The 25179-nt window shown below is 35.5% G+C and overlaps 1 protein-coding gene across 1 annotated transcript; it reads left to right on the top strand.

The window, feature by feature from the left end:
• The first annotated feature begins 3275 nt into the window (after positions 1 to 3275).
• LOC149555277 (ubiquinol-cytochrome C reductase UQCRX/QCR9-like family protein) lies at positions 3276 to 24638 on the top strand. The gene is made up of 3 exons (XM_089829394.1): positions 3276 to 3654; positions 9100 to 9147; positions 24216 to 24638. The coding sequence occupies exons 1-3, from the start codon at positions 3550 to 3552 to the stop codon at positions 24267 to 24269; spliced, it is 207 nt and encodes a 68-aa protein (XP_089685520.1). The 5' UTR covers positions 3276 to 3549; the 3' UTR covers positions 24270 to 24638.
• Positions 24639 to 25179: the final 541 nt, after the last annotated feature.

Below are 25179 nucleotides of genomic sequence, written 5' to 3'. Positions count from 1 at the left end.
CCAACCTTCACTCTAGTAATCTCCAACTAGATCAAACCTTTGCTTTGATACCACCTGATGCAACACATATACAAATAAACCCCCAATGGAGGTGATCCAATACCTAACAAATAACTACACAATGAAAACACAACACAAGATGCAAGATTTGATATCAAACTCAACTTATTTATTCTTGTAAAAAATTATTACATACAGTATGTTAGGCTATAAGGCCTTCTCAGTTACAACTAAGACAAAACAAGTAATAGTTTTGCAAGATCCTTCAAAATCTGACCCAAACCTAGCTAGTCCAGATTTGTGACATAATGAGAATCAAGTAGAGACTAGAAGAAAGATCCAGACTTGTGCTTGCAAGCCACCAAGTAATCTTTGCATTTCCTAAGCCACAACTACTAGCTTTGCTCACAAATTCACAACTCCAAATTCCACAATCGAATCCATGTTTACCATTATATTTGCCTACTAGCTTCCCCTGCCTAAGACACTACTCAAGCCCTCCTTGAATACTTGCACAACGACAAGCCGACTTGCTGCAAATAGAATCATCTATAACATAATCATAAAATGCCATATTTAGCTTACAACAATCACTAAATGTACATAGGACAAATAAGCAAGACCCAAATAGGTTGACACACATTCCCATGATCAATCCACATCATGATTATTCTCTGCACTCACTAAATATACCAAGTCAACTGATCAATTCCATAAAAACTCCATTCGATGAACCACTGAACTAAGTGCTAGTAAAACTATGAAGCAATCTAGGCATCACTGAGCCAACATGTTTGCCAAATTCCCCAAGCTTCACTGAGCAAGATAAGTATAATCGAGCAAGAAACACATGCCAAGCAACATAGTGTATGTCAAACAACATAAGCTTTGCCAAGTTCCTTCAATGCCCGAGTACCTTAAGTGATCGAGATCCTTAGTCAACTTTGCAACCAGGAACTACCCCAGTAAGAACCAAGCATCAACCCTTCTTTGATTGAGTTCTCCAACTCCAAGGTCAAATCAATCCAACATGCATGATTTCCAACTACTCTAGGATGCTCCTGCATCAATTATGACATATTTAAGTGACCTTCCACCATACATTATCATTACTTTAACCCTTACATGATGATTGTTACAAATATTTGTTGACCAATTAAAAACCTATTCTAATTCCTTACTAGTGGTTGTGCAATTTCATTTTTTTTGTTATACTAGGGGGGATTATCGCTACCCATCTCAACGCCCTACCTACCTTGCCTTGGTTGTACATATTATCAAGTTTAGGTTCAAGAAGAGGCAAGCTAGGATGAGACTAATCCCTTAGGAAAATGTTAGAGCCCAAAATCAACATTCACTAGATTAATTCATCCATTGAAATCAACCTAAGACCAATAGGAGCAAACCCACTACCCAAATCAACTCAAGTAATGTGTGTTTGTATCATTCTTATTTCATTATAAGACATGATTGTAACTTATAACTACTAAATGGATGGTTTCATATTGAACCAACTAGTCTTAATTTTAATAAGGTTCCTCAAATAGATAGCACATGTTGTCAACCTTCCAAATGCTTTTCCAGGAATACTACTATTAACTACATTATATGAAGTGCAAGAGCTGAAATTTCAGTCCAATGGTTCAAAATGAAAAAGAGGCCTCAACAACCATAAAAGCCATTATTACCGTAAGATATTTTAAATATTCAAGATGAGAAGCTCATGTGGTTGAAATGTTGAAAATGATAAAGGAATGTTTTACTCACATTTCAAACAACCAACCAAATATATCGTCATCCTAATTATGATATACACATGATCTTTAGCAAAAAGCAATTCAAATTTTAAAGGTGAGAGATGGGTCAAACTTTGAACTCACTCTTTCCCATGTTGTGTGGAACACGACCTTGACAAATGACAAACCACAAGGAGTCCCCACATATTTCTCAATCAATATTATCCATCTTTCTTTCTTTTTATATGGATAATAGTTTATAAATATTGTGTTTCTATGAATATCAACCTATAAATTTTGAGAAAGGAGATTAGAAATTTAGTAATCAAGAAAGCATTTTTATATTAATTAGAAAAGAAAGAGTTGCAATTTAGAATTCTATATTAGATGTTTTTGGGCTTTGAAGTTGAGTAGAGCTCAATACTTTTGATGAAGCTCACACCCTTGGACTAGTATTCATCGTTTTATGAATAATGAATAAAATCAAATATTTAGAAAATGAGTGTGTTAGATGCTATTGGTGCGAACATATTTATTTGCTATTCAATTTTCCTTATTGGTCTTATTTGCATCTCAATTGGTTGCTTGTGTTTTATCGAGCGTATAATAAGACATTTAAAATTTTGTATCTCATGTCATATAGTTATCATAATCACGTAGTGTAAATTCTTCAAAATTATTTATTTACAAGCAAGATTGCTCTTTGTACTTTTCATGGACTATTGTATCTTGTATGGAGTGTATGATATTATTAATTTAACATTTCTCGTCCATTGTGCTTTTGTGGAAAGTTGTTCTAAGTTGTATAGATTACTTGGCTCTTTAAGTTTGTCGTATGACTCTTAAAAAATATACAACCTCAGAGTCTAAAGTTATGTGAAGCTTACACAACAAGATGAATTAATAAAACATAGTCAACGAGCGCCTATACTAGACACAATTTTTTTATCAAAGCTACTAATCACAACAAATACATTATTAGAGGGGTCATGGTCAAATTATTGTAAATCTTTTCAATGAAGTCATTTTTTCTTTGTTTGAGGCACCAACATGAACTTAAGCTTTCCATCTAGGGTCATGAGACATACCAAGTGTTGATGTCATTCCTCTCACAAAGCTCACAAAATTTTGGTAAGGACTTTCAAGTCCTAAATGATGTAATTGAAATGGTACCTTGATACACCATATTTAATTATATAACTCATATGGAATATTCATGACTTGTGCCTCATCTTACCGTGTTGATTTGGTTCAATCATTGTTGGCCCTTCAATCCTATCTAGGCACTTCACATTATTGACTTTAGACTATATGGAAATATAAAGATTTAAAGGTATAGGAAAGGGGTTATGGAGAGACGAATATAAAGAGAGAGGATGAGAGAAACTTCATTTGAAGGATAAAGATAGATTGAGAGGTAAAGATAGAAAGAGAAGATAGCATGGGAGAAATAGAGACAAGATATAGAATGAGAGAGATAGAGAAGAAGATATAAAAAGATATATATATAGCCTAATAGAAATGGAGGGAAGAGAGGGAGAGACAATTAATGGGGAACACTTGATCGACCTTAGATAGAGGCGTACCAATTGCACACTAGAGTGCTAGTTTTAAACCCTTGTCAAAGTAGGAACCATTGGTGTCATTCGGAAGAAGAATTAGATCCGCTCGTTGTCTTCACAATTTCTTCACCAAAATCGGAATTAGATCCGCTCGTTGTCTTCACAATTTCTTCACCAAAATCGGCGGCTTTACATCTGCGTGTTCGTAATAATTGCATTTTCTTTCTGCTCAGCGTTAGGGTTTGAAGAAAATGGATCGAACCAGTGGATTTCTCGAGGGGGCATATCGCCTTTTGATGCGAAGGAATTCTGTGTACATCACCTTCATAATTGCTGGTGCTTTCCTTGGCGAGCGGGTAACATGACATAACTCATTTATGTGTTTGTTTATTTGTCTACATATTTTTCACCGTTTCTTTGGCATTTGATGTGAAAATCACTCTAAATTTTTCTTTGATCGATAAGATTTAGACTTGTGAATGCTCTAGCATGCGGCCTAATTGGTGGTTATCTCCTCTAAGCTCGTTCCGATTTATTTATGAATGCTTTTCACTAATTGAATCTCTCTCCCATCGCCTGTATCTCTATCCTTCCATTAACTATAGACGGAAAACGTAAAATTAGTTTTGGTTGTATGTAAATGTAAGGCTTGAAATGGTAGAAAATTGTTCAGATTTCCTTGAACAAAATATCGATTTTATGAGGGCAATTATTGATCAGGGGAGGACAAGAATAGTTACATTAATACATCGCTCGAGGTGTGAAACAGGTAGATGGCGATCCATAAAGAGGTGTGGAAAAAAGAGATTTTTTCTTTGCAATATGAGATTGGTGAGACAGGATGCCATTTTGTTATGTGCACAGTAACATCGAGAGACATTATGCCGTTTTGTCAATGTGCACAGTGACATCCATATCAGCTATGAGGATGTCTTGAAAACTGACAGTTTAAGCACATTGTTCTAGGAAACAAAGATGAACAAAACAGCAAAGTTGTTGATCAAAATTTATTGTCAAGTTATAGATACAAAGAGGAGATTACAAACTGTATAAGGATTTGGTGCCCTATTTTGGGACCGGTGTGTACTATTCTTGATTCACATAGTCTGCTCTCGTCTTGTGGATATTATTAACATCTTCCTTTCATTCATTGAAAAAAGTTGGACAAAGGGCTGGCAGGAACACACCGTTAATTGAGTTAGTATAGTATAGTTTTTGGGCACGTATCCAATATTGACTTTTTTTTCCCATTTAACAAAATGAATAAGTGTTTTTTCCCTAACATAAAGTATCTTTTTGAACAGCTTAATACATTATTATCATATTATACTTTTGTTAAGTCCATACTTAATTCTATGGGAAATATAGATGGGTTTTTAGGTTCTTGATTTAGTTCAAAAAAGGAGAGGTTACATGAGTACAAACAACTTAAACTTTAAATGGATTTTAGAGGGAAAAATAGCAGCTTTTCTGTCTTGATTATGTTGCTGATAGCGGTTCTGTTGATATTTATCTTATAAAGTGTCACTAGGGTTCAAACATATACCACAGCACCAGGAATTTCCAGTCTGTCACCTACATCAGTATCAACTGCTAGCTGCATCCTTTACCATGTTATGGATCTGTGATTATCTCTAACTCTACCCATTCTACCAAGATTGTCTGATCTGCTTTATTTGAAAGCAAGGTTCACTTCTCAATGTTACGAGTCTGTGGCCATCCATGACTCTGCCTAGTCTATCAATCTATTTGAGTCTGCTTTACATGTTTCTTTGCTATTCTCTTCAAAGAACATCAAGTGCTTCTTTTTGTGTTTGCTTTTGTTCATGATGAACCTTTCTCGTCAGTTGTCTCAGTCTGGAATCTCTGGATGCCATTTTAGCATTATAATTTCTCTGTTGGTGCATGTGACAGTGTCTATTTCTGTACGTATCTTGCAATAGATTTAATATTACAAAATCATCTGAGTTTGCTAAAGACTATTTAATCCCTAACCGTCCGTGGAATCCTGTGGAAGCACTATGGAAAACATCACTCTGTCCCCAAGCTCTTGCATCAGCACTGTGACAATTTTTCATTGAATTTTAGAAGGCTCCCATCTATAACTACAATACTTGCTATCATATAACCTGACTGAGTTTGCATGATGAAATGATTCCCGTTTCCCATGATAATCTGCATCTCTGGACTTGATCTGTACTAGGGAAAGTCCAAGTACGGAAACATAATGTGGACCATAACTGCATAGGTACAGAAACACACTCTAGGTACAATAGAATTAGCTGCATCCAAACCTCCCTCACTGTTTTAGAATGTGGACCATACTCACCAAACCATAGGTACAATAGAATAATCCTAGAGACATATCTTTGTTTGAGTAATATTTGATACCAATATTGGGTAGAAAGTATTTCAGTGATCATTATTGGGACTTTGTTCTTTATAGAGACTTAAACAATAATAACTGATATATATGCATTAATATATTAGAGGTTTCAATGTGAATTTTATACTTATCATTATTTAGTAATGATAGGTATATCGTTGGTGTAAAGATTTAATATAAAATGTTATTTTATTTCTAACTGTTGTAATTAATCATGGTAAGGAAAGGGAAGTAGTCATGTTTGGGAGAATGGTGATGAGGTCACCTTCTAAGCACACCACCTCATGGTTGTGACAAGGAACCTCCATGGGACCAAAGGGAGACAAAGTGGATTGCCTTTGGGCATATGAAGGAAAGGCTTTCAGGGAACCTTATTGTGAATATTTCTCACAATCCCTACCATGGTGAATGGGTGTTCAATTGTTAGAAGCAAGATAGGAATGACAAGATGAAGGAGAACAGCAGTAGGACCCTGCACTAGATAGCCCACCTCATATGTATGATAAGGGCCACATGATGCCAAAGGGGAACAATATATCTGCTCTTGGGCCTAGGCTATGAGGCTTCTCGGGCACCTCTTCAAGTCACCTCACCTTATCAATTCTATGGTTGGGCCATCCTCAAGTTAACTCTAATATCTATTGAATTGATTTACATTTATATTTATATGTTATTTATAATCCTGTGAAACCTAACTATGACATTATGATTATGTATGAACCCTAACTGTGTTGTTTGAGATTTACATAACCAAAGAAATCCTATATATGTTTCAACATAAACCTAATATTGTGCAATTGTGACACATGGGCAAAATAGAAAGGGAACATTAGTCATTACACATTTCTCTGCTATAAGTCAATTTTTGAACACCCTAATAGCCGATTAATTAATCCTTGAAGTTCTTTCCATGTATATGGATTTGCTTGATCATCTTTTTTCATGTGATAAACCATTTCTATTCTGGCTAATTGATTTCTCATATGGAACACAACAATTTTAAGCATTGCGTTTCGTCAACTTTTATGATAATCTTACCATCTCTTTTCTTTCCTTATCTAGAAAAAAGTGTTTCCTCGCTTATACTGTTAGTATTCATTGCGTCAAACCTATCATTGTTGTGAGTCCTTTGGAGAATCTATCACTTTTGTGTCATCTTATTTTGGAACCTGCTGCAAGCACTTGGTCCTTGGATGCAACAATCTTATTTAATATTCATTTCACCGAACCCGAGTTCATGTCAACAAGCAGATAACTAATCCATTCAGCTTTCCAAGTAGCTGTATTGAGTACCAAGGGCTAAAATCATTCTTAATTCAAGCATGAACCTTCCACATTGAAAACACTAAATCGTCTTTTACAATCATGTTAGCTGGTTGGGGTGGGTAGCTTTTCAATGTGCTGCTTTATATTTTTTGATGTATGTGGTAGTATGCCTTAGGAATATAAGGTGGAGTTGTGCCTTTTGAAGAACAGATTGATATGTATCTTTATCTTGAGGGTAATGCCATTGATGGTGTTCGTGTCAACTTGGGTCTAGGGCTATGTACTTCATGACTGGGTCTAATGATTAAAGGTTGTGAATTCAATTGAGGAGGTACAAATTTTAATCCAGAGTGAAACATGCTATGCTATGTGCATGTTGATCTGTATGAAAGGTAATTGGAAAACACAATCCTCTTGTAGACTCCGAAGGGGGAGCTTTGCATGCCAAATCGATGTATTGCTCGGTGATGACTTTAATAATTACCCTTCTTTTTATATTAATAGAGCTTTTTTTTTTAATATGGAAGAAATTTCTCTCAAAAGTTTTGATAAAGGGTAGTCTATCCACTGGTTTCACTTCAAGCAAATGTTTTTTCTTTTGTATCTCCATCCTTGTAAGAACCTCAACTAAATGAAAAAATAATTAACCTAAAAACATTCCATTGATATATGTTTTTGGTATTTTTATATATTTCCCTTAAGAAACACATGCAAAATAAAATTTGCCAGCCTCGTACAAATTACAAGGCACACTGTACATGCAAATTTGATAATACCTCTATTGACCCTGGTGGCACTCTAAAACTTTGATATGCTTCTTAAGGATTTCCATCCCCAAGATACATAGAACCTATAATAATATTATTATAGGAAAATAAAGTATTTACCTTAATAATAAATAGAACCTAGAACATAAAGTGTTTCCATCCCCAGGATACATAGAAACTATAATAATATTATTATAGGAAAATAATATTATATATTTTTGAGTCCTTTGAGATCAGATAATCATAGCCTATATTGGTTCATATTCAGGTACCTCACATGAATTTGCGATGGCTTGAGACATTCAACATCAAAATAAAGTTAAAGTGGACCCCTTTTGTTTTTGTGGGTCTGTATTTTAGGGTTGTTTGATTAACAAAATATAAAAAACATTAAAGTGGGCCTCTTTTTCCTTGCCCAGAAGTCTTGATTTCTGCCGATCCTTTCAGATTCCTCTAGAATCCAGGTTGGATTCCGGATTGGAATCCAAATTGTCTGTGGATCCCTCAGTGAGGATTCGCAGAGAATTTGGATTCCATTCCGGAATCCTGCCCGGATCCAAGAGGAATCCGGTGTCTCAGGTGATAAAGAAAGAAATTGATTGGACCAGGAATTGATAACTGACGGAATAACCAGACAAGCATGTGAGCTTGCTAAAATTTCATTTGATCAGTGATATTCCCATGATTGTTGTCCTCACAAATATGCCAGCATTTTTATGATGTATTTGAGTACAATGATAATTCCAAGCTCTTGAAGGCATGCAAACAACTGAAAAATGTAAAATTGACTTTACTCGGCACTTTTATGATGAATTTGAGTACAATAATAATTCCATCATCATTCCAAAGGCATGCGAACAATTTAAAATTGACTTTACTCAACTTTTTGCTAAGGGGTGCAAGGTAAATGTCCATTGGCAATATGTAAGTTAAATGTTAACAACTAATGTTGTTTTAATTTTCTGTTGCAAAAGGAAAGTCACTTAAACATGCTGACATCAATTTTCAATAAGAACAATTCCTTGTCAATATGATGGTCATATGCATTAAGGACGACCTTAAAACTGATCACTAAATTATTTTTTTGATGGCTTACTATGTTATTAACTTCACTGTAGGAAGCAAGATCCTGTAAAAAGTTAGAGATAGTTTTATCATGCGAGAAGAACTACTTAAAACGCTTTTGAGGACTCATAGACATTTTCATACCCTTAAGCATGTTTAACAGTTAATGGTTGGTGTTGATGAAATACCAGGACACAAAAAATTAGTTAGTTAGATTTCAATTTTTTCAATCATTGTCGTCTGACATTTCAGTACAAGTTTCCATTTATATAAGGTGTTTCCTTTTACTACAATTCTTATGACATTTTGGCTTGCAGGTGGTGGATTATGGAGTAAATAGAGTATGGGAGATGAACAACATTGGGGTACTGTTCATTGATCTCATTCTATTGTTTCCCATTTATTATCTTGTTTACTGGTTGCTGTGCCTGAAAATTTGCGTACTGTTATAATTGATGCTTGTAAAGATTAATTTTGAAATGTCAACATGGTTTTTGATAAATGTTCCATGGTTTTTCAGATGGTGATATCTTATATATAGTTCAGGTTTAGAAATTCATGTAATGTATTCATGCTTAATGTTCAGTGTTCTTTGATTCAAGACTCGGTACAATTAAAAATAAAAATTTGCTTGTTTTCATCACAACAAAAGTTCCCAAGGCAAATGACTGAAAGCCCAACAATAGGCATAGCAGTAGAATTACAGATATAATTAAATATATTACTGAGCACAGATATTCCTCATTTGGGCTATCAATATCAAAATTGGTCTCTAATTCTGAGTTGCTTTTTTTATGAGAGTGTGACTGATCTAGCGAGACCCTAATTGTCTCTTTGTTGCACAAAATTTACAAATTTGAATATATGGTTGAGAATACAGTTCACAATTGATAATACAATCTCAATTGTGAAAATATAAACGCTTAAGAGAATGTTTTTGATTTAGAGAAAACAGGTTTTGAAGGGGCCTTGAAACCTTGTACAAAAGAGGACTAAAGATTTATACCATTACAACGCAAAAGGAGAGACATGACTGAAACAGAACATGGCCAGCTAGGGAACAAAAAGCCAGCCACAAAAAGACAACAACAAAAGGACAGGACCCAACCGAGAGTGAACCAAAAAAAACACAAACCCTAGACAACACAGGCCCACTAACCCAAATTCTTCAAAAGCTCAGCAGCCTCCAACTCAAGCTTATCCATCCTCTCAGCCGCTTGCTTGATTTGCTTGATCTCTGTAGTGGCAACATAAGCCATCTTCCTGGTGCTGGATCTGGTTGTCTTATCCAGACCAACCTGACTATTAACTTGCTCCGCTTTATCATCTGAAATCTTGAGAATGGCCTTATCTTCAAAGGTACCCTTCAGCTTGCTGAAGAGAATCTTAATATGCTCATTAGACGCCTTCAAGATCTTAAAGCTCTGATCAACAATGCTTTTGAGAGTGTTCTCAATGCTAGAAACCATGCCATCCAAATCTAAAACTTTGCCCTCCAACTAGTAAAAGGCAGCAATGTCTATCACAGACACTGTGTTCACCCCAGCCCCTTCAACACTATCAATTTCCTTCGGATAATTAACCCTGCCCTCAAGGGCATTCATCCTCCCATTGATCTCATTAATCTCATGAAACAACCACTTGATAGACCTAAAATTGTGCAGCAGGCTATTTGTAGGATTTAGGACATCCATCTTTGGTTTTTTGCTGGAGTCACTCAGAATTAACATTGAAGGGTCAATAAGTTGCCTTAGATCAACATCCCCAATCTCCTCACCCCTAACAGCCAGATTCATCTTCTCTCTAGCAATTCCCGGCTTCACAGTGCTCATATCAATATTTTTCCACACAAATTTCTTCACTATAAGAGAGGGATCCCTAACAAGGGAATGGGAGGGGTTATCTATATAGGCTCCTGGGAAGGCTCTAGGGGAATCCTTTTGGGGACCTTCTTACCCTCTCTATTGTTGGGAGTCTTTGACACAACCTCCTTCTATTTTTTGTTTTTCGTGGTAGGGGAGCTTTTTTTCTTATTGCGGTTGTCTGGCTCTTCTCTATCTGTCTCCATATTCTCTTCCTCCTCATTGTACTCATTTGAGGAAATAACCTCTTTAGCGATTATTCGTTTTTTACCTTCCTCGACTTTCTTTAGGGGAAATTCTGAAGAGAAGCCCTTGCCTTTGTCTTTTGTGGTAGTGGCCTGAAGGTCCTCTGAAGACATGCCTTCACTATCCCCTATCTCAGAAAATTCATGTTGGGAATTAGAATCTTCATACTTTGCCCTAGACTCGCCCTTTTCCTCAATAGATTTCCCTACAGAATGGACCTTAATGTATTCATAAATAAGAAGCACGCGACCATTGTGCAAAGGAGGGTTAGTAACTTCCCGTTCCCTAATAACATTGATACTGGTTCATAGAAGTATACAGATAAAAGGGAGTGGAGATTTTGGTAGCATGCCTGAAGTGATTCAAAAGAACAAAGTGATGGGTGCAAATACGGAAAAATCTCCCATCCAGAGTGACAATGGCTCTCGGCACAAACCTCCAAAGCTTCTTACTATCCTTAATTAAGGCATCATGGTCCTCATTAGCCTTAGGAAACTCCTCAACACTAGCTTTAGAGATCTTCCTATCACTGTAAAATTTCTTCCCAACGATAGGAATTCATGTGACTTGGGATATGAGATGCTCCATAACAGTAACACTCCTTCCAAAGACATCCAAAGTCCCTTCATTCCAGCTCCTGAGAAAACACGTAAGATAATGTTATTACTACTTAGAATAGTGATTGGCTTAGCATACTAAAGCATAAATGGAACTCAATTCGTAGGAGATTTAATTGTAGAAGCTTAGACTAAAAATTGTTGCTTTTCCATCTGGTGCAATGATTTCTTTCGTTTGTTTTATAAAGCTAGACTAGGGATCTTGGGGTGGAAGGTTCTAGTGGGGTAGATAGGGTAGCATCCCTCACATGATCTAGGTACAAGATGAACCTTAATGTTACATGCCTGAGCCATTTTTCTTAAATTCCAACATAGTTTTTGGTGGGCATTCATACATGCCATATTCCATAAAATTATTGGTTTTGATTCTAAAATTATTGCGGCAAGGTGAGGGATAATGGGCTTGGGTTTCTAAGATTGATAAGGTTTTCATTAGGGTTGTGGGATGGCTTGTGGAGTCCCCATATTTTAAGGAATTTTCTAAAGTGGAATTAAAAATAGGGATGTGTGATATCAATCTCTAGTAATGAAGTTTAATTCACAATAGAATTGAAATATAAAATAAATAACAATAAATATAATTATTATCAAACAAACTAATAAAGTAAACCTATGAAAAGGAAAAGTATATAAGAACATGCTCGTATCTATCATATTGTCTTTACTAATAAGAGACAATTAATATATAAATACTAGTTATCATCATTCAATGATAATTATTAATCAGAAAATAAAATTAATGTTATGATAGAAAAGATCAAATCTAATTGTAAGAATTTACCTTAGGGAAAAATTCACCTAAGATCAAGGAACTCAAGCACAAGCACAACAGTAGACCAAAAAGAGTATGATAAGAATATTGATATGTATTCGATTCAATGTTTTGTTGATATTCAAGTACACTAGGAGTGCCTGAATATAAAGGCCTCTGGAATGCTTTTAGAATGCCTAGGAATCAGCATATTGATAAGTCTTACAACCAAGCACATGTCCACCAGATGTGGATTGTCCTCCATTAAGCACAGGAGTTAGTGCGATGATGAGAGGATAAGCCTACAAAGGTAGAGCACGCAAGATTATTGTGTAGGCACCATGTGCCAAAATAAGAGTGCGAATAATTGTGTTGTCTACATGACAACTCAGTTAATTATGCAAACTCCAGTGTTGTAGACACCATGTGCTGAATTACAGTTGCTTACTCCAGTGTTGTCAATATGACAACTCATAAGAGTACGCAAATGCCTAAGTGTCTCATCTAAGAAATAATAAAATAATGCATAATAATAAAATAATGCATTGACCTAAGTAAACTTAAGTAAAGTGTAATAAGTTAATACTTATTTACACCAACACTAATTATACTCCTATAAATAAATTGATACTATGTTCTATACCACAACCCATATTAGTTAAGTCTGCCTATTTTTAGAACAACGATATCAAAATATTTGTTTCCACTAATAGTTCCGCTACTATGGGATAGTAGTAAGTACCTTCATCTATCAACCTCAAAAATGGTTCAAACCTTTTGTAATGCTAAAATCTTAAAGCTTGATCTTGGATATTATTCTTCACACCAGGGATTTGCATAATTACTGAATGTTATAAGTATGAAACATATATTCTGCAGATCTGAAGATTAGAAATATGAAACATATGTTTTGTAGATTACAATCCCCTAAAACTCAGTGGAATAATATAGAGATTATGCATATTGATTAGTGCTAAAGCCGGTTAGAATTGCTAAGTATGCTGAAATCAAAGTGTACAATTACATGGGGATCTGTTTATGAATCAATATAGTCTAAGAAATATCAGTGTTGAGAACTTTTCACAACGACAATGACTATAAAGTGCGCTATTAGGGTTTAGGTGGATTGACATAATTAGCTACTTGGTATGTAATAGAGGTCTATTAAGGACCATTGACAATGATTAGCAATTGGTTATAAAATGGTGGTCATCTACAACTGCATTTTGTAAATATCTAATCACTTGTGGGACGGCCGCAAAAGAGAAGCTAAATGAGTCTATTTGATCGGCCTGACACTTGTTTGAGGAATGGATGGGGTTGATAAAGTTTGGAAATAAATCTGAGGCATTGTTGTGCCTGAATCTGTCTATTTTCCTAATACTCAGTAAAAATAGGGGAAAATCAGTCATGTGCTTTTCTGATAGATTTTGGGTTATGTTGCAATTATTTCTGATCATAATAATTCTCAGAAATTTCTGTTTGTAGTCCTAAATCTGTTCTGAAATTTGAGTTGCAAGGAGAATTTCTGATGCAAGTTCATTGCCAGATCAATGCCCTAGTTGCTGAGATTTTTTTGTTATCAATTTGTTCCCTAGTTTACAGATTTCATTATTTCATTTTTAATATCCCATTTGGGAATATTGCACGGTTAGTATTATAGGCAAATTGGTAATTTGGTAAGCATTAAGGTTTAATAAGGATTGAAGTTGGTGCTGTAAGACTTAGATTAAGGTTATAGAGATAGTGGCTAGAGATACTGTGATTTATTTAGAGGTCATCAACGAAGACATATCAATCATCAAGATCAGAGCTACTCACTATAAGGTACTTTATGGCCTAATCGCTCCCTTATTTTGTATAAAAGCTACAATGTACAAGGAAGGATCTTAGGGGGCTAATGATGAGGATCTTATTTGTCATTTTAAAAATTGTTAAAGACTGAATGAAGAGAGAAAATGAAATTATTATTGCATTAAATATGAATTCTTAAATAGAGTTTACAGATGCTATAGCATGAACGAAAAAGGAGGTTGTCTTAATAAAGACAATGTCTTCAGATAGAATTGGAAGAGAAAACTAAAAAGAAAGCCTAAATGACCATTTAACTAGAACTAGCTAAATACAACGAGATTCTAAAAATATTCTAATTCTCTCCCTTAATCGTCACTCTATCAATTACCCTGCAGAAGACAATACATGTCTTGTAGTCACAAATACTTCATAACATTTTGTTGTTGCTGAGACCCTCTCTGAATCTGCAGAATATCAACATCCAAGTGTAGCTAGGAAGAAAACCGAGAAGGTGGTCCCCTTCGTCAAGATGATTTGGTTGTGTGAGGGTAGAGACCGCTACAAATTCTTCCACTGGCCCTCCCAGAATCAACATAACTGTTGACCAGAAATCATCACATAATCATCCAACCTGATGTTGAATAACTGAACTCTCCTTCCCTATAGACAGAGACACATGAAGAACAACTACAAAGCCCTCATGAGCTGAATGCTCCAAAACGGACTGCAAAATACCATAATTTGAGCAGTGCAAAACATCGTTTGTTCAGAGAAAAATGGTAAAAACCCTGAATGAACATCCTATGCCAACATCACGTATTAAAGAACCAATAAATGAGTTTTGAGGAGGAAATTCAACCAAAATCAAACATGAGGTGAAAAATCAATCTTAACCAAACATAAGCTGAGATACAGATCGAAGAATACAGATCAAAGAATATGGAACTCCATTTTTAAGGGAAAATGGTAAAACTCAACTGATTTTTTAAAAAGAAAATTAAAAACCTCCCATTATATGAGCTGATTAGAATGCATAGGAGGCAACCTCCTCATCTCAGTATAGAGCAGTTTGGGGCCTTGTGCTGAGACCCATCTTGTGAAAATTGCACGGCTGCCAACAGTTTCTTGTAATCTTTCTTCATGTGACCCAGCTTGTGACAACAATTGCACTGAAGATCTGCAGGAAAAAGCCTTGTTGGGTTTCAGATCAGGCTGTGAATAAAAAAACTCCAATTTTTTTTTTGGGCCAAAAAATCTTATTGGTAGGCATAGAATAAGCTTCAAAGGTTTCAAAAAATCCTTGAAACTACTCTAAAAAAATCACTAAAATTTCTTGAAGAAATTTTTGGAATTATAATTTTTTTTCAAAATTTCAAAAGCTTCAAAATTTCTGACCCCTTCCATGAGTAAGTCAGGTTCAGACCTTTCTCTAATACCATGAAATTGTTAAAGACCGAATTAACGGAGAAATCATAATTTTATCACATTAATATGAATTCTAAATAGAGTTAACAGATGCTAATTATAGCATGAGCAAAAGCAAGGTGGTCTTAATAAAGGCGTTGTCTATAAGTATAAATAGAGCTGAAAGAGCAACCAAAAAAGAAAGCCTAAATGTATGATTAACTAGAACTAGCTAAATAGAGCGAGATAAATTATTCTAATAATTTTATGTTTATTATGACATATTACAATTTGTTATTATTTCTTTGAATTGTACTCTCTATACATTATTTAGCATGTACATCTTACTATCAGTTTAATCATTGCACCATTGTTTGGTGCAAGTGCTAGTATACTAGCAACACAGGGCATTGAAGAAGCAGGAACACATCAAGCAAACCAATTAAAATTCAATCAGATCACAAGTAAAAGTTCTGAATTTTTTTGGGAAAATTCTTCAAAAGGGATCAGGATGTCCCAAGGAAATTGGGACTGCCCTTTGGGGTTTCCCTTTGAAGGACGTTCCCAGGAGATATCTTCAGGACATAAACCATTTAGAAAGGGCATCCCTGGGATCTCCCCAAAAATTAAATGTTATAGGAAAGGAGTTTAGGGGCAAAAGCTATGCACTTGTCTGCCTTTGGGAAACTGCAGGAAATTCCCATAGACGTGTCATTAGGGAGCAATGAATAAACCTTTGGTTTCGTGGATTAGTATTTTTTTTTACAGTAATCTGGTTTCTTATTGTAATTTTCTGATATTTTAATGCAATGTGGAATAGTGAGTGGGAATCTAATAACTGTCTGAAAACTCAAATCCTTCAAACCTTACTTAAGATCTACTGGTTTTCAGCTGTCCAAACCCTACATCAAATTACATTACATCTGTAAAGTAAAATTTTCTATACAATGGCAATCACAAGATCAGCCAAAAACCGAAGAATGAGTCTCAAACCGAAACCTTCTTGCAGATCTGTGCTGCAGGGTTATTTTGGCAATTATTAATTGAACCATATGAAGACAATCTGCTGTCAAACTTCTTTCTTTGAAACTGGAAGGCTACGGTTCAGACCTCAGAATGCTCTGGTCATTCAATTATGTTAGTTGTCACTGAGCTGGAAATGCTGTTTAATGACTGTAGGATTCAAAACATACATAGATACATTTCCTTGATCCAGTGGGAGTCAAACTAAAGATACTGCTGTGACCTTATTGCACTCAAACAACTGACAGGTATAGTTGGGCAACTCCTTTCTACAATCAGCTATCATTATGAAGTGTGATCTGATGCAGCTTTTGGGTTGCGTTTTCTCTTCAACTTAAGACCTTATTCACTATTGAGCAGATTCGAAATTCAGTTGAATTTGATGATGATGACCTCCTAGTGTTGCGCTTCACAAGGCAAGTCAAAATGGTGATCAGTGCACAGATCTAAGAGTGAAGACCAGATCTGGTCATCTAAACCCTCAACAGTGTGGAAGAAGATGTCACTCCATAGAAATCATAAATAATCCTCTATGATTTACTTGCAGACCTAATTACATAAATCTGAAATGAGAGCAAGGCTATTTAGTTAACATGTGTGGAGATGAGGTAGGGTTCTTGACATTTGTCCTGACTGCCTTCAAGGGTTTTCAGTCTTGCTGGCTGGGAGTGATAAACCTCAAAATATCTACTGAAATATTTTATATTATAGTAATATATTTAATTATTTATATACTTTATTTATTTATTAACTCTTTTGTTGAACAATAATAATTTCAATGTCACTCCGTGAAATATTCAAAGGTTAAGAAAATGATGATAAAACTAGATATAAAGAAAGCCTAGGATAATGTGAATAGAAGCTTCTTATTGGCTGTCCTAAAACGGTTTGGCTTTTCTTGGGACTGGATTAAATGGATCTCAGGATGTATCAACTCCCCGAGGCTCTCAATTCTTGTGAATGGAAGTCCACAAGGTTATTTTGAAACAACAACAGGGATCAGACAGGGGGATCCTCTTTCTCCTTTTCTTTTCATTATTCTTGCAGAGGTGCTAGGCAGATCTATTAAAAAAGCTGTTAATGCTGGCTCTTGGAAAGGCATTAAGATTACTGAAAATTTTGACTTTTCCTCCCACCTACAATTTGTTAATGATACTTATCTTATGGGGGAAGCCTCTCTACAGGAAGCCAAACGAATCAAAGGTATCTTGGATAATTATTCTCAGGCTTCTAGGCAGCACACAAATTGGTCAAAATCAGAAGTATTTTTTTTAAAACTGATCAGGCTATGCAAAGACCGATTTGCAATACTCTAGGGATGCACTGTGTAAAGCTTCCAAACAAATATTTGGGGATCCGTCTTTTTGAAGGCGCTTCGAGAGAGAATTTATGGAAGGACCTGGTTGATAGTTGTGTAAAGAGTCTGGAGAGGGAAATGGCTTACCTTTGTGGGAAGAATTTTATTACTGCAATCAGTGATTGCTGCAATTCCTATCTATTCAATGAGTTACCTGAAAATGCTTTTAAAGGTGCTTCGGTATATTGAGGGTAGAATGAGGAAATTCCTTTGGAATGGCAACCATGAGGATGATAAGATACCCTTGGTAGCATGGGAAAATATTTGTAGAAATAAGAAATCAGGGGGTGTAGGTATTAGGAATTGGATGCTTATGAATAAAGCCTTAGGGGCTAAGTTGGTTTGGGAAATTTACTCTTGTCCGGAGAGGCTTTGGGTGAAGATTATAAAAGCTAAATAATTAGACTCAATGGATAATTCAAGGATTTTTTCAGTCTTGAACCCACCAAAAGGCTCAGCATTTGGAATTTCATTCTAGATTGCAGACCAGTAATTACTAATCATTTATCTTGGTGTGTTGGGGATGGGCAGAATGTCTCCTTTTGGAGAGATTCTTGAAATGGCATGCCTAGACTAGCTGATTGAGATAATCTTCTAGAAGTGATGGGTATTGTTAAGAATGGGTGGGGAGAAAAAGTGTGTGATTATGTAGAAAACTTTATGACCCCGGTGGGAATGAAGACAAAATGGAGAAACTTAGATGGGTTGAACCTCAATGATGAAAACCGAGCATGCATGGAACGTATTTTTAGTGAGAGAAGTATCTTTATTTCAGACAAGGGTGTGATTCATTGTTCTGGTGTGCTGCAAAGAGTGGCAAATTTTCGGTAAAACTCGGTAACTGAATCTTAGTGAATGAACACCCGTGGGATCAATGGCTCTACAAATTATGCTGGAGCAAGTGTTCTCTACAGAAAGCAGAGTCCTTTGCATGGCTTGCAATCTAGAATAGAATCCTTACAGGGGAAAGGTGGAAAATTTATGGTTTTGTAGGTCCTACAAAGTGTGTGCTTTGCAATAATGTCTTTGAGGATGTAGATCATCTTTTAGCTAGGTGTGAGGTTGCCAATGCTTGTTGGGAGTGGGTTAGGCAAAAATTGGGGTGGCACAGCCCTTTGCAGAACTCTATCGCAGAGATCTTTGCAAGCTGACCATATTGGAGAAATGTCTCTACTTTTGCTAAATTATGGACTATCATTCCTTCAATTGTCATTTGGGAAATTTGGAAGGTAAGAAATAGGCATATTTTTTAGGACAAAGTGGAACCTTTAAAGAGGCTGTTATGGAGGATTGACAGAGCTATTATTGAAACTATGAATGTAGCTAATAGACATATTGATCCCTCTGTTAGCATGAATGCTGATGGTATTCCTTTGGGGGAGTATCCTAAGCATTGGAGATCATGTGGCTGTGTTGACATTTTGCATCCATGACCGTGTTTGTCATTGATGTCAATATAGCAGTAATTTTGTGAAGATTGGATGATTAGCAGATAGAGATCATGATTGTACAAACAAAGTTTTGAATGTCAAGTTATGCGCGATTAAGGACGTGTTCCTCACCGTGTCTTGATGATAAGGTTCAATGTGCGTAAAGTAAGTCGAAGATGCACAAAAGATATGCCTGATTTACAGAGAGCAGTACAGAGTCAGTACATAAGAAGCGGTTTCTGGTGATTACATTAAATCTTCTAACAGAGATATAATTTGGAGATGCATAGTTAAACAGTGATGGAAGATAGTTTGATGGTGACATCAGGGAGTGTGCGAGCCCTAAAGTCGCACATGTAAGAAGTTGTATACACTGTGAGCTGACAGTGCTATTGTAATTATGGATTAATTAATTATCTTTTTATAATTAATTGGGAAAGCCTCAAGGCCGACTCAAGGAATTATTTTGAAGATATGGTATAAAGGAAAGATGATTTCCTTGTTTGTAAAGTGTGTGTCAAGTATCAATTGCAAAAAGGAGTAGAGAGTTTGGTGAATGCGAGTAAGCGATCCAAGTGATTATTGGATGCTAAGTTCATGATTTGGTTACAAGATCAGAAGGAGCAGAATTTCGGTTAATAGGACAGAGAAAGAGGAAGGAGTAGTATATATCAATTCTATTATTCTGCAAGGAATAATACAAAGAGCATTTAGATAGTGGATTCATTGGTCTTGCCCCTGGTCTTGCCCCTGAACTTGTTTGGACAATGGGTCCATCTGCCTTCTACAACTCCTAACAAGGTTGGCACAACTCCTATTAGGGATTCAATGTCTTTTAGCAAGGATTGATATGTACTGAATGTATTTCGCAGACTCCTAATAGGGTCTATCCTCTAACAAGGAATATTTATATTAGTACATCATTTTGTGGGTATCATCCCGATCAGGGTTTTCCCTCTAATCAAGGGTTTCCCCAGTTAACATATTTGGTGTTATTGTGCATGAGTATCTTCTTGTGGTTTTTGATTATATTGCTCATATTTTTAAGATATAATAAGGTTGATAATTGTTATAGTAGTTGTACAACTAATTCACCCCTCCTTCTTAGTTATATTGGTGGACTATTTATTCTAACACCCTCTACACCATTTACATTGTGGGATAGAGATGTGCAATGTAAGTGGCCAGAATTGAGGTTTCATTTTTCTACATGGGGCTCTAACACGAAGAAGGTTGATAGATCCTTAGTGACCTGGTCACCACTGGAAACTGATTGGGTGAAAGTAATTTCAATGGAGCGACTAGTGGATATCTAGGTGTGTTTGGTGCAGGAGTAGTTATAAGAGATGCTAAAGGTGATGTTATGGCAACAACGAGAATGAAACTTCTGGTTGGAACAAACAACTTAGCTGAGGCTAAAACTGCTTTAATGGCTGTGAATTTGTGCAGATCCACCTAATTTAAATCATATTCATTTGGAGGGGATTCAAAGATCATTATTGATGCAATAACATTGGGATCTACAATGGTATGGCACCTCAAAAATTATATTGAAGCTATAAAGGAAGTTCTATCGAGTTTCAATGGGTTCAAGGTCTCTCACATCCACCGAGAAGGTAATTGCAAGGCGGATAGCTTGGCAAAGGAAGCCTTATCTTTGGTTAATACTAATATGGTGGATGTTTCTTATTTCCAAATAACTTAGGTTGTTATTTGGGCTCGTTTTCCTTTGCCTTAACCCAACCGGAGAGGTTTGTTGTTCTTTTTCAAATTTGTATTAATGATTTTTTGTTGAAGCCTTGATGAGCGGAGATGGAACTGATGGGTAATGCACTCCTGATGAGAAATGATTGAGGGGTGAATGGGATGGTAATCACACAAGGAATGTTGTAAGGCAGCCTTATATACACAAGTTAATGGCAGTTTTTTGGACAGTTTTTTCATTTTTGTTTACAGGTTGGAGACTCTTTGGACAGCATAGTTTTTTGAGGGCAGATTTAGTGATCTTGGGGTGATTTCAAAGTTTAACAGTGGGCCATGCTGGTCATTTTATGGGCATGCGGGCTTTGGCTCAATCTTGGGGATCCGAGGGCTGTTTAGTTGCTTGGTGTGTAGTCGGAGGCAAATCTTAATCCTCAAATGTGGTTTTCTGATGTTATGTTTTTAGGTGTTAGATGATTTATAAGCCTGAAGTTGGTTCAGTTTGTAGATGAAGCATTTTGTTCTTAAGGGGATTCTTTTGGGTTTGATCGCCAATCTGGACTATAGTTTTTGTTCTCAGTCTGTGGATGTATCTTGCTGTGGGATAAAGGCAATCAGAAAAATTGCCATAGGTTGTTGATTATGTATTTTTTCCCTCTTTCATTAATATATATTATTATTACCGACCAAAAAAAAGAAAAATTTCAATGTTGTCAGAGGGGTGAGGAAACAAAAAAATTACAGCGAAAAACCATGCATTGCTAAAAAATTCAAGTTATCTTGCACCATCAACACAAACACACTTCATGTGTATGTCCTAAACATGGAATACTTAGCTCAATCAGTGGAGAAGTCTTGTGAAGCCTTCATCCTTTCTACTGAGCTGATTAATATCTCCCGATGACTAATTCAGAGCCATTTGAACAATCGTCCTATGAAAAGAAACAAAGAGCTTAAATTGAGATTTTGTTTTTCTCTTCCACAGCCTATCCTTGTTCATCTGGACAGTGGGGAGTTATTCGGTTCCTATAATAATCTGCTCAACAAACTCTTATCTGGGAGCTTCATCTTTATTGCTTTATGTCATATACCTGTTTGTTACCATTTTGGAAATGTTTCGCTTCTTGTTCAAGCTGGAGCTCATGGAAAGTTGGATATGTTGGTAAAAGTAAGGCAAGACAATATTGTTGATTGCAGTGAAAATTATTAATGAAAGGGAGGAGCTTATTAGCATGCTAAACAGGTGTGCAAGACTGTCCCTTGCATGTCACAGTTAATTTTGCAGGGCCTTATTTAATATCAGTTTTTACACCATGCATGGATGCATGCCATCTCCAATGACACAGTGACAGGGTTTTCTGACTTGGATGGAATCAAAGTACAGAATGGTTCCTCAGATTGAGCCCTGGGTGATGAACTACTGAGAGTTGCTTTTTGCTTTTCTCTGTCGTAGCATGCTAAACAGGTGTGCAAGATTGTCCCTTGCATGTCGCAGTAAATTTTGCAGGGCCTTATTTAATATCGGTTTTTACATCATGCATGGATGCATGACATCTCCAATGACATAGTGGCAGGATTTTCTGACTCGGATGGGAATCAAATTATAGGATGGTTCCTCATATCGAGTCTTGGGTGATGCACTATTGAGAGCATTGCTTTTTCTTTTTCTCTGTCAGATTCAGTGACAATTTTTAATCTGTCAAATATGAAAAATATTATCAACCAAATGTATTTGAACATTTAGTGAATCTAAAATATTTAATATTCTAATCTGTAAAATAGTTTGAATAATTGTACGGTATGAGCAAGAAGTTGGGCTCAATTTTGCGGAAGTCTATAGAAACGGGTGCCCGTTTTTTATTTTTTTTATTTTTAAATATTTTTGATCTAAAATGCATTTCTAAACATCAAACTTTGTGTTTAGGAAACAGATGCTCATTTTTTGAATTTTAAATAATGGGTGTCCGTTTCTTAAGACATGAAGTGGGATTTTTTTCCTCCGGCTCGGTTTTTGGTTTGGGATAGGCTTCATGGGACCAAGTCACGCCTTGACCTCCAAAAAATTGGCTAAGGTCCTGAATGTCAGATTTTAACCTTGTCATATTTTTTTGAGGGTCTTTCTTATTGAAATTTTTGACAAAACAAAAACTCATTAGAGTTCTCATTGTCGTGATTATAGAAATGTAAATTTCATAATGATATGATTATTTTTGCAAATTTTGCATTATTTATTAATTAAGAGAGGTACCTAAACCTAAAATAGTGAGGTTCACTAAAACTTTAATAATTATCTAGTTTTTAGTTTTTTTGAAAATAAACTATGTCATCAATCTACATACAATTCTTTTGAAGAATAATAAAGAATTCTGGAAAAATGTGAAATTTTCATCAAATTATGGTAGCTGTACACCAAAGGTTTTGAAAATGAACTTTATAGTCAATAAAAAAAATTAAAAAATAATAATTTAATTAAAAAAAAGGAAAAATATTCTCATTAATCTTTGGTGTCTTAGGTATCTTTCCTAAGAAGTATTCATAAAAACTCATTTATTTGTGTCAAAATATGGTGGTTGATATGAGTGGTATGGTCTTGAAATAGACATTTTGAAAAAGTGTCTTTAAAGATGTCTACTAAAAAATGATTTATACCACATGGGTATTGAAATAAATTATGTATTTGCAAAGTAGATTATGAGCACTGCACTTTTTTTAAGTATTTGCTGAAGTTTTCCGAGTTTCAAATTCTAAGTGCCTCAAATTTTGACATCAATTGATAGGAAATTTCAAAAACAGGGAAAACACTTTCACGTTTTTACCAAAAGTGGGACACTTCTTGCAGCCACCCTGTATTGGTGATTGTAATATGATTAGCTGTATTCTGCTTACATACTTGTGCATGCATGGCATCTCAAATCAATGAACCTACACAAATTTGTGACCCATAATCAACTGTCCTTGGAATCACACATTTCACCTAACAGATATTTCATCCAATCGAAAGGCTGCAGATTCGTGAAAAAAATGTTTGTTTAAAGTTTTTACCATTCATTTTTGAACAGATTCTATGATTACGAGATATCTCTTAACAAAATGCATTTAAAAATATTTCATGTGACCTATGTTATGGACCAAATATCCATTTTTGCAGTATGCGTCATCATTCCCTGTATTTGTTGTTATATGTTCTTTAATTGATTTGACACTTGATCATGTGCTCTTTAATATTTCTCATCTACATCTGCTTGCAGAAAAGATACCAGGATATTCCAGTCTTGGGAACCAGGACGGGTGAAGAAGAGTAAATCAATATTCTCATCTTCATTCAGATTCCAGTCGGGTTAATGTTGGATTGGAATAATTTACTTTTGCAATATAATAAATCTGGAAGTTTTTTTTGTCTCTTATGTCGTATCAATTGGATTTTGTCTTTAAGATAGATACTGGAAAATGGTTCAGATTTTCCTTTTTTTCGCAATTTATTTGAATGATAATTTACTTGTGGATTGCTTCTTAGAGCTAATAAAATTGATAGAAAATCATGAATCAAGATTTTGCAGTCCTTTACTTACCAAGGTTGTAAATGAACTGGATTAATTTCTAATGAGAAGCAAAGACTGCACAAACATGAGCCAAACCTTGTTGATTCTAATAGAAGTATAACTGTTCAGGGATACTTTGTTTACATGATTGTAGTGGATTGATGCTTTTCTGAGATGACTCTAGGTTCATGTCTATAAACATCCTATAGTGTAGAAAAGAGCAACTAATGAGAAATTAAATGAACTTAGTACTTGTTTGTTCTTCTCTTATCAATGAAATGGACTTAATATTGCTAAATATTGTGGAAGCACTGTTTTTCTTATTGGATTGTTTCTGTTCTTCTCTTATCATCTAATGTAATTTAAGAAAGTTAGTATAGGGGATGACCAAGGATTTTTGGAGTTAATTTCATAGTAGAAGACAGTCACAGTAAAAAGGCGACTCTCATGTTCCTGCTCTTTGCCAACCATAGCTTTGAATGGTTGCTTGGGTTAATGTTGTCCATATTCTCAATGCTAGTGTTCTACTAATGCTGTTTAGCAGTCGAGTCTTTTTAATATTCTACATGCTTAATTTATTGATCGAAAATTTATGCTTACAGATGAGTTCTAAGATAATCTCTTCTTAGGCTCACAAAATATAAGCTCACTGACAATGCTTACTAATGTCAAT

The sequence above is a fragment of the Cupressus sempervirens genome, chromosome 5 (genome assembly GCF_028749045.1).
Source record: "Cupressus sempervirens isolate cs-2001-9-10 chromosome 5, ASM2874904v1, whole genome shotgun sequence".
NCBI lineage: Eukaryota > Viridiplantae > Streptophyta > Pinopsida > Cupressales > Cupressaceae > Cupressus > Cupressus sempervirens.
The sequence above is the reverse complement of the archived record's forward strand: the minus strand, read 5'-3'. Positions and strand labels throughout refer to the sequence as shown.